The sequence below is a fragment of the Oncorhynchus tshawytscha genome, unplaced genomic scaffold, assembly GCF_018296145.1.
Source record: "Oncorhynchus tshawytscha isolate Ot180627B unplaced genomic scaffold, Otsh_v2.0 Un_contig_14897_pilon_pilon, whole genome shotgun sequence".
In the NCBI taxonomy this organism is placed as follows: Eukaryota; Metazoa; Chordata; class Actinopteri; order Salmoniformes; family Salmonidae; genus Oncorhynchus; species Oncorhynchus tshawytscha.
In genome coordinates, this window is record NW_024608990.1 from 1 (window position 1) to 11,848 (window position 11,848).

Genomic DNA, 11,848 nt, shown 5'->3' on the forward strand with positions numbered 1-11,848 from the left:
CATGTATAGACATACATGCACACATTGTGAGTGGCACGCACGCAGCACACACACACACACATTAACCAGAGGAAGCAAGGGCATACCCTCTGTGTATAGTATTTGAAGTTCTTCAGCTCGCTCTTCAGCTCATCACCCCTGTGACCATTTCTGTAATGACTCTTGTTTCCCTCTAGGTGGCGGCAGAGTGGACTTTGAGGACTTTGTGGAGCTGATGGGTCCTAAAATGTTGGCAGAGACAGCAGACATGATAGGAGTGAAGGAGCTCAGGGATGCTTTCAAAGAAGTACGAAGAGACAATATTAATCTTATTATATCTGTTAACACAAATTAAATGACAAGTTATTTTCTCTTAACCTGCTCTTTCTATCCATTTAATCTCTCCTCTCCCCCTCCCTTTCTACCACTCTCTCTCCCTCACCTCACTTTACTTCCTCCTGTCCTCCTCCTCCTTCTTCTTCTCCAGTTTGACTCTAACGGGGACGGTCAGATAAGCCTGGCTGAACTGAAGGAGGCCATGAAAAAGCTGGTGGGGGAGCAGCTCAACCAACCAGAGATTGACGAGATCCTCCGAGATGTCGACCTCAACGGGGACGGCCTGCTCGACTTCGAGGGTGAGGGGAGAGGGGGGGATGAGGGGGAGAAGGTGAGCGGAGAGTGGGACAGTTTGGTGGACTATGAGGGGAATGGGAGAGAGGGGGAGTAGGAGGGGGAGAGAGGAGAAAGAGGGAAGAGAAAAGGAGACGATTTGGTGAACTTGAAAGGGGAGAGAGGGTGAGTGAGGAGGGGAGAAAGGGGGAGGGAAGGGAGCGGGAGGAAAGGGTGTGGAGAGGAGTAGAAAGAAACTAATAGAGAAAGAAGGAGAGAGAGGGGATAAGGGGAGAACTAATGGATCAGAGAGGAAATGTGACATTGAGATATGATGAAGGTTGCTCTCCACTATAACACTATGTTCACTCTGTTTCACCATACTAAACTCACAATGTTGTGACAACAATGCTCACCATGTTGCCACTATACTAATACTCACCATGTTGTCACTATACTAATACTCACCGTGTTGTCACTATACTAATACTCACCGTGTTGTCACTATACTAATACTCACCATGTTGTCACTATACTATTACTCACCATGGTGTCACTATACTATTACTCACGGTGGTGTCACTATACTATTACTCACCATGTTGTCACTATACTAATACTCACCATGTTGTCACTATACTAATACTCACCATGTTGTCACTATACTAATACTCGCCATGCTGTCACTATACTAATACTCTCCATGTTGTCACTATACTACTACTCTCCATGTTGTCATTATACTAATACTCAGTGTTGTCACTATACTAATACTCTCCATGTTGTCACTATACTACTACTCACAGTGTTGTCACTATACTAATACTCTCCATGTTGTCACTATACTACTACTCACAGTGTTGTCACTATACTAATACTCTCCATGTTGTCACTATACTAATACTCACAGTGTTGTCACTATACTAATACTCAATGTGTTGTCACTATACTAATACTAAGTGTTGTCACTATACTAATACTCTCCATGTTGTCACTATACTAATACTCACCATGTTGTCACTATACTAATACTCAAGTGGTGTCACTATACTAATACTCACTGTGTTGTCACTATACTAATACCCTCCATGCTGTCACTATACTAATACTCAGTGTTGTCACTATACTAATACTCACTGTGTTGTCACTATACTAATACTCTCCATGTTGTCACTATACTAATACTCACCATGCTGTCACTATACTACAACTCACAGTGTTGTCACTATACTAATACTCTCCATGTTGTCACTATACTAATACTCACCATGTTGTCACTATACTAATACTAAGTGTTGTCACTATACTAATACTCTCCATGTTGTCACTATACTACTACTCACAGTGTTGTCACTATACTAATACTCCCAGTGTTGTCAACACACTAATAAAATGTAGCTCATATTTTGTGTTCTTTCCACAGAGTTTGTCAGGATGATGTCCCGCTGACTCTCCTGGCCAGAAGACCGTGATGACATGACTTTAAGAGACTAGTAAACAACAAAACCTCCTCTGTTAGATGTTATGGACCAGTCCTCAGTCTGTTGTTGTACATGTAATTACAGTATTATTGATGTACAAATATTTCATGTTGTTTTTTGAGTATTTGTTCTTACTTTTTTTTTGTTGCTATAGCAACAATCCCTCCTAGTACTGTATGTTTTTGTTGTATAACTGTAACACTGTAATGATAATAATAATAATAATATTTGTAAAGTGCTTTTCATGTATTATGATCAGTGCTACACTATGTTATCAGCTAGTATTGCTTTTGTATAGTTTCAGCCAGTAATTTTAAAAGTAGTGCTCACGAGCAAAAATGGGTCCCCTTAAATGTGTATTACAGCATCCATTTTGTATGATATGTTACGTCCTACAAAATATCCACAAATATATACACAGTTGAAGTCGGAAGTTTACATACACTTAGGTTGGAGTCATTAAAACTTGTTTTTCAACCACTCCACAAATTTCTGGTTAATGAATTTTGGCACATTCCTCCTGACAGAACTGGTGTAACTGAGTCAGGTTTGTAGGCCTCCTTGCTCGCACACGCTTTTTCAGTTCTGCCCACAATTTTCCTATAGGATTGAGGTCAGGGATTTGTGATGGCCAATCGAATACCTTGACTTTGTTGTCCTTAAACCATTTTGCCACAACTTTGGAAGTATGTTTGGGGTCGTTGTCCATTTGGAAGACCCATTTGCGACCAAGCTTTAACTTCCTGGCTGATGTCTTGAGATGTTGCTTTAATATATCCACATATTTTTCATTCCTCATGACGCTATCTATTTTGTGAAGTGCACCAGTCCCTCCTGCAGCAAAGCACCCCCACAACATGATGCTGCCACCCCCGTGCTTCATGGTTGGGACAGTGTTCTTCGGCTTGCAAGCCTCCCCTTTTTCCCTCCAAACATAACGATGGTCATTGTGGCCAAACAGTTCTATTTTTGTTTCATCAGACCAGAGGACATTTCTCCAAAAAGTATGATCTTTGTCCCCATGTGCAGTTGCAAACCGTAGTCTGGCTTTTTTATGGCGGTTTTGGAGCGGTGGCTTCTTCCTTGCTGAGCGGCCTTTCAGGTTATGTCGCTATAGGACTCGTTTTACTGTGGATATAGATACTTTTGTACCTGTTTCCTCCAGCATCTTCACAAGGTCCTTTTGCTGTTGTTCTGGGATTGATTTGCACTTTTACGTTCATCTCTAGGAGACAGAACGCATCTCCTTCCTTAGCGGTTTAACGGCTGCGTGGTCCCATGGTGTTTATACTTGCTTTCTATTGTTTGTACAGAGGAATGTGGCACCGTCAGGCGTTTGGAAATTGCTCCCAAGGATGAACCAGACTTGTGGAGGTCTACAATTATTTTTCTGAGGTCTTGGGCGATTTCTTTTGATTTTCCCATGATGTGAAGCAAAGGCACTGATTTTGAAGGTAGGCCTTGAAATACATCCACAGGTTCACCTCCAATTGACTCAAATTATGTCAATTAGCCTATCAGAAGCTTCTAAAGCCATGACATATTGTTCTGGAATTTTCCAAGCTGGTTAAAGGCAGTCAACTTAGTGTATGTAAACTTCTGACCCACTGGAATTGTGATACAGTGAATTTTAAGTGAAATAATCGGTCTGTAAACAATTGTTGGAAAAATTACTTGTGTCATGCACAAAGTAGATGTCCTAACCGACTTGCCAAAACTATAGTTTAAAACCAGTTATGCATTAGGGGGCGCTATTAAAAATTTTGGATGAAAAACGTTCCCGTTTTAAACAAGATATTTTGTCACGAAAAGATGCTCGACTATGCATATAATTGCCAGCTTTGGAAAGAAAACACTCTGACGTTTCCAAAACTGCAAAGATATTGTCTGTGAGTGCCAGAGAACTGATGCTACAGGCGAAACCAAGATGAAATTTCAGACAGGAAGTGGCCCAGGTTTTGAAAGCGCTGTGTTTCAATTACTCCTTATATGGCTGTGAACGGGCCACGAATGAGCTTAGACTTTCCGTCGTTTCCCCAAGGTGTCTGCAGCATTGTGACGTATTTGTAGGCATATCATTGGAAGGTTGACCATAAGACAGTACATTTACCAGGTGGTCGCTTGGTGTCCTCCGTCGCAATTATTGCGTAATCTCCAGCTGCAAAACTTTTCATTTCGCTCTTGAGGAGAAACCCAATTGCCACGAATGATTTATTATCGAATAGATATGTGAAAAACACCTTGAGGATTGATTCTAAACAACATTTGCCATGTTTCTGTCGATATTATGGAGTTAATTTGGAAAAAAGTTCGGCGTTGTAATGACTGAATTTTCGGGGTTTTTTCTTAGCCAAACGTGATGAACAAAACGGAGCGTTTTCTCCTACACAAATAATATTTTTGGAAAAAAATGAACATTTGCTATCTAACTGAGAGTCTCCTCATTGAAAACATCCGAAGTTCTTCAAAGGTAAATGATTTTATTTGAATGCTTTTCTTGTTTTTGTGAAAATGTAGCCTGCTGAATGGTAGGCTTAATGCTGTGCTAGCTATCAATACTCTTACACAAATGCTTGTGTAGCTATGGTTGAAAAGCATATTTTGAAAATCTGAGATGACAGTGTTGTTAACAAAAGGCTAAGCTTGTGTTTCAATATATTTCTTTCATTTCATTTGCGATTTTCATGAATAGTTAACATTGCATTATGGTAATGAGCTTGAGGCTATGATTACGCTCCCGGATACGGGAATGGAGTCGCAAGAAATTTGTGGAGTGATTGAAAAACGAGTTTTAATAACGACAACCTAAGTGTATGTAAACTTCCGACTTCAACTGTATATATATGTATGTGTATATATATATATATATATGTACATATATATGTGTACATGTATAAATATATATATACACACACACATATATATATATATATATATATATATATACACATATACACACACACACACACACATATGTGTGTGTGTGTGTATATATATATATATATGTATGTGTGTGTGTATATATATATATATATATATATACATACACACACACACACACACACACACACACACACACATATATATGTGTGTGTGTGTATATATATATATATATATGTGTGTGTGTGTGTGTGTGTGTGTGTGTATGTATGTATGTATGTATGTATGTATATATATATATAACGAATTGGGGGTGCTCCTCTTAAGGACCGGCCCCTTTAAAAAAAAAATGTTGCCTAAAATTTCATACCAAAATCTAACTGCCTGTAGCTCAGGCCATGAAGAAGGGTATGCATATTCTTGGTATCATTTGAAAGGAAACACTGAAGTTTGTGGAAATTTGAAAGGAATCTAGGAGAATAAAACACATTAGATCTGGTAAAAGATAATACATAGAAAAAAATTACCGTTTTTTTGTCATTTTCACCGTCATCTTTGAAATGCAAGAGAAAGGCCATAATGTATTATTCCAGCACAGCTGCAATTTAGATTTTGGCCACTAGATGGCCAGTGTATGTGCAAAGTTTCAGACTGATCCATTGCATTTCTGTTCAAAATGTTGTATCAAGACTGCCCAAATGTGCCTGATTTGTTTATTAGTAACTTTTCATGTTCAAAACTGTGCACTCTCCTCAAACAATAGCATGTTATTCCTTCACTGTATTAGCTACTGTAAATTGGACAGTGCAGTTAGATTAACAAGAATTTAAGCTTTCTGCCAATATTAGATATGTCTGTCCTGGGAAATGTTCTTGTTACTTACAACCTCATGCTAATCACATTAGCCTACGTTAGCTCAACCATTCCACAGGGGACCCACCAATCCTGAAGTAGATCCCAGACTGCATCTTTAACAAATGCTGATTTATTGACAAATTGTACATTCTTTTCAGATTATTGATCAGATACTAAGAACAGTGTAACTGTCTGATTATATAATCGTGATGTAATTAATTAGAATTACAAATGTTCATTCAAGTAGTTTCATACATTTGATTATTTATGTATTTAATTTCCTAAAAGGGAATGAATTATAAATAACTTTGTGTCAATAAAAATTTTGTTAAACAATAAATGTTGAACTATACATCCTTGTTAGTTTGATGTTTGGGAGAGGAATCATAGAATGTTACATGCATTTTCCTACAGTAAAATAATGCTGCAATTTCTTTATTAAATCAGAGGTAAACACATTCTTTACATTTGACAAAACTGACAAAAATAAACAAAAGAATAATGAACTTGTTACATAATCTTTTAGCACGCAACTACAGTAGCCCTTAACAATACATCCCAGTTGTATCAGACGAAGACCAGGACTATAAAAGCCTTTTCCGAGGTACAGTATGTATGCATCCGTTTCAGAGGCTTGTTGTCATGGCAATCTAAACATAATCACATCTCCATAGGTATAAAACTCTAATGGACCATTGACGATAACATGATGTACATTCTACATGACGTTGGGATCCCTTTCAGCCTATCATTGGGCTGGTCTTTCAAAGACTAAATGAATGAAATACAATATCAAACTGAATCAAATCAAAGACAATACACAATATCAAATATCAACCAAATAAAATGACCTTTACTTCATTTTTACAGAGTTACACTTCTATCTAGCACTGATATACTTCTTGTAATTACAATGAACATTATCTACATTCACTTCTAATCAAGATGGTTCTAAAAACAATTGTGAATATATTTCTCTAACATTGTGATTGAAGACTATACTCAAGTCCAAGTCAACTAGTAGTCAACAGTATGATTATAATCTCTACCCGGCACAGACAGAAGAGGACTGGCCACACCTCAGAGCCTGGTTCCTCTCTAGGTTTCTTGCTAGGTTCCTGCCTTTCTAGGGAGTTTGTTCTAGCCACCGTGACTCTACACATGCATTTCCTGCTGTTTAGGGATTAGGCTGGGTTTGTGTATAATTATCTGCTGATGTAAAAAGGGATTTATTAATAACATTTGATTGACTGTGTATGTATGGTATAACTCCACCTTCCTATACTGCAGGTATCTGTCAGTCTACAGTATGTATGGTATAACTCCACCTTCCTATACTGCAGGTACCTGTCAGTCTACAGTATGTATGGTATAACTCCTTCCTTCCTATACTGCAGGTACCTGTCAGTCTACAGTATGTATGGTATAACTCCTTCCTTCCTATACTGCAGGTATCTGTCAGTCTACAGTATGTATGGTATAACTCCTCCTTCCTATACTGCAGGTACCTGTCAGTCTACAGTATGTATGGTATAACTCCTTCCTTCCTTCCTATACTGCAGGTATCTGTCAGTCTACAGTATGTATGGTATAACTCCTCCTTCCTTCCTATACTGCAGGTACCTGTCAGTCTACAGTATGTATGGTATAACTCCACCTTCCTATACTGCAGGTATCTGTCAGTCTACAGTATGTATGGTATAACTCCACCTTCCTATACTGCAGGTATCTGTCAGTCTACAGTATGTATGGTATAACTCCTTCCTTCCTTCCTATACTGCAGGTATCTGTCAGTCTACAGTATGTATGGTATAACTCCTTCCTTCCTACCTATACTGCAGGTATCTGTCAGTCTACAGTATGTATGGTATAACTCCTCCTTCCTTCCTATACTGCAGGTATCTGTCAGTCTACAGTATGTATGGTATAACTCCTCCTTCCTTCCTATACTGCAGGTATCTGTCAGTCTACAGTATGTATGGTATAACTCCTCCTTCCTTCCTATACTGCAGGTATCTGTCAGTCTACAGTATGTATGGTATAACTCCACCTTCCTATACTGCAGGTATCTGTCAGTCTACAGTATGTATGGTATAACTCCTTCCTTCCTTCCTATACTGCAGGTATCTGTCAGTCTACAGTATGTATGGTATAACTCCTCCTTCCTTCCTATACTGCAGGTATCTGTCAGTCTACAGTATGTATGGTATAACTCCACCTTCCTATACTGCAGGTATCTGTCAGTCTACATTATGGTATAACTCCTTCCTTCCTATACTGCAGGTATCTGTCAGTCTACATGTATGGTATAACTCCTTCCTTCCTATACTGCAGGTATCTGTCAGTCTACATTATGGTATAACTCCTTCCTTCCTATACTGCAGGTATCTGTCAGTCTACAGTATGTATGGTATAACTCCTTCCTTCCTTCCTATACTGCAGGTATCTGTCAGTCTACAGTATGTATGGTATAACTCCTCCTTCCTTCCTATACTGCAGGTATCTGTCAGTCTACAGTATGTATGGTATAACTCCTCCTTCCTTCCTATACTGCAGGTATCTGTCAGTCTACAGTATGTATGGTATAACTCCTCCTTCCTTCCTATACTGCAGGTATCTGTCAGTCTACAGTATGTATGGTATAACTCCTTCCTTCCTTCCTATACTGCAGGTATCTGTCAGTCTACAGTATGTATGGTATAACTCCTTCCTTCCTTCCTATACTGCAGGTATCTGTCAGTCTACAGTATGTATGGTATAACTCCTTCCTTCCTATACTGCAGGTACCTGTCAGTCTACAGTATGTATGGTATAACTCCTCCTTCCTATACTGCAGGTATCTGTCAGTCTACATTATGGTATAACTCCTTCCTATACTGCAGGTATCTGTCAGTCTACAGTATGTATGGTATAACTCCTTCCTTCCTATACTGCAGGTATCTGTCAGTCTACAGTATGTATGGTATAACTCCACCTTCCTTCCTATACTGCAGGTATCTGTCAGTCTACAGTATGTATGGTATAACTCCACCTTCCTATACTGCAGGTATCTGTCAGTCTACAGTATGTATGGTATAACTCCTCCTTCCTATACTGCAGGTATCTGTCAGTCTACATGTATGGTATAACTCCTTCCTTTCCTATACTGCAGGTATCTGTCAGTCTACAGTATGTATGGTATAACTCCTTCCTACCTATACTGCAGGTATCTGTCAGTCTACAGTATGTATGGTATAACTCCTTCCTTCCTATACTGCAGGTATCTGTCAGTCTACAGTATGTATGGTATAACTCCTTCCTTCCTATACTGCAGGTATCTGTCAGTCTACAGTATGTATGGTATAACTCCACCTTCCTATACTGCAGGTATCTGTCAATCTACATTATGGTATAACTCCACCTTCCTATACTGCAGGTATCTGTCAGTCTACAGTATGTATGGTATAACTCCTCCTTCCTATACTGCAGGTATCTGTCAGTCTACAGTATGTATGGTATAACTCCACCTTCCTATACTGCAGGTATCTGTCAATCTACATTATGGTATAACTCCACCTTCCTATACTGCAGGTATCTGTCAGTCTACAGTATGTATGGTATAACTCCTTCCTTCCTTCCTATACTGCAGGTATCTGTCAGTCTACAGTATGTATGGTATAACTCCACCTTCCTTCCTATACTGCAGGTATCTGTCAGTCTACAGTATGTATGGTATAACTCCTTCCTTCCTATACTGCAGGTATCTGTCAGTCTACAGTATGTATGGTATAACTCCTTCCTTCCTATACTGCAGGTATCTGTCAGTCTACAGTATGTATGGTATAACTCCTTCCTTCCTATACTGCAGGTATCTGTCAGTCTACAGTATGTATGGTATAACTCCTTCCTTCCTATACTGCAGGTATCTGTCAGTCTACAGTATGTATGGTATAACTCCTTCCTTCCTATACTGCAGGTATCTGTCAGTCTACAGTATGTATGGTATAACTCCTTCCTTCCTATACTGCAGGTATCTGTCAGTCTACATTATGGTATAACTCCACCTTCCTATACTGCAGGTATCTGTCAGTCTACATGTATGGTATAACTCCACCTTCCTTCCTATACTGCAGGTATCTGTCAGTCTACAGTATGTATGGTATAACTCCACCTTCCTATACTGCAGGTATCTGTCAGTCTACAGTATGTATGGTATAACTCCTCCTTCCTTCCTATACTGCAGGTATCTGTCAGTCTACAGTATGTATGGTATAACTCCTCCTTCCTTCCTATACTGCAGGTATCTGTCAGTCTACAGTATGTATGGTATAACTCCTCCTTCCTTCCTATACTGCAGGTATCTGTCAGTCTACAGTATGTATGGTATAACTCCTCCTTCCTTCCTATACTGCAGGTATCTGTCAGTCTACAGTATGTATGGTATAACTCCACCTTCCTATACTGCAGGTATCTGTCAGTCTACATTATGGTATAACTCCACCTTCCTATACTGCAGGTACCTGTCAGTCTACAGTATGTATGGTATAACTCCTCCTTCCTTCCTATACTGCAGGTATCTGTCAGTCTACAGTATGTATGGTATAACTCCTCCTTCCTTCCTATACTGCAGGTACCTGTCAGTCTACAGTATGTATGGTATAACTCCTCCTTCCTTCCTATACTGCAGGTATCTGTCAGTCTACAGTATGTATGGTATAACTCCTCCTTCCTATACTGCAGGTATCTGTCAGTCTACAGTATGTATGGTATAACTCCTCCTTCCTTCCTATACTGCAGGTATCTGTCAGTCTACAGTATGTATGGTATAACTCCACCTTCCTTCCTATACTGCAGGTATCTGTCAGTCTACAGTATGTATGGTATAACTCCTCCTTCCTATACTGCAGGTATCTGTCAGTCTACAGTATGTATGGTATAACTCCACCTTCCTTCCTATACTGCAGGTATCTGTCAGTCTACAGTATGTATGGTATAACTCCTCCTTCCTTCCTATACTGCAGGTATCTGTCAGTCTACAGTATGTATGGTATAACTCCACCTTCCTATACTGCAGGTATCTGTCAGTCTACAGTATGTATGGTATAACTCCTCCTTCCTTCCTATACTGCAGGTATCTGTCAGTCTACAGTATGTATGGTATAACTCCTCCTTCCTTCCTATACTGCAGGTATCTGTCAGTCTACAGTATGTATGGTATAACTCCTTCCTTCCTATACTGCAGGTATCTGTCAGTCTACAGTATGTATGGTATAAACCTTCCTTCCTATACTGCAGGTATCTGTCAGTCTACAGTATGTATGGTATAACTCCTTCCTATACTGCAGGTATCTGTCAGTCTACAGTATGTATGGTATAACTCCTCCTTCCTTCCTATACTGCAGGTATCTGTCAGTCTACAGTATGTATGGTATAACTCCTCCTTCCTTCCTATACTGCAGGTATCTGTCAGTCTACAGTATGTATGGTATAACTCCACCTTCCTATACTGCAGGTATCTGTCAGTCTACAGTATGTATGGTATAACTCCTCCTTCCTTCCTATACTGCAGGTATCTGTCAGTCTACAGTATGTATGGTATAACTCCTCCTTCCTTCCTATACTGCAGGTATCTGTCAGTCTACAGTATGTATGGTATAACTCCTCCTTCCTTCCTATACTGCAGGTATCTGTCAGTCTACAGTATGTATGGTATAACTCCTCCTTCCTTCCTATACTGCAGGTATCTGTCAGTCTACAGTATGTATGGTATAACTCCTCCTTCCTTCCTATACTGCAGGTATCTGTCAGTCTACAGTATGTATGGTATAACTCCTCCTTCCTTCCTATACTGCAGGTATCTGTCAGTCTACAGTATGTATGGTATAACTCCTCCTTCCTTCCTATACTGCAGGTATCTGTCAGTCTACAGTATGTATGGTATAACTCCTCCTTCCTATACTGCAGGTATCTGTCAGTCTACAGTATGTATGGTATAACTCCTTCCTTCCTATACTGCAGGTATCTGTCAGTCTACAGTATGTATGGTATAACTCCTCCTTCCTTCC

At 39.6% G+C, this 11,848-nt stretch overlaps 1 protein-coding gene across 1 annotated transcript; it reads left to right on the forward strand.

The window, feature by feature from the left end:
- Positions 1–128: 128 nt before the first annotated feature.
- Positions 129–2,510, forward strand: LOC121844093 (calcium-binding protein 2-like; the record flags this gene model as incomplete). The annotated part of the gene is made up of 3 exons (XM_042313977.1): positions 129–286; positions 467–614; positions 2,012–2,510. Coding segments are annotated over 3 exons (332 nt in total), but the record flags the coding sequence as incomplete, so codon positions are not given.
- Positions 2,511–11,848: the final 9,338 nt, after the last annotated feature.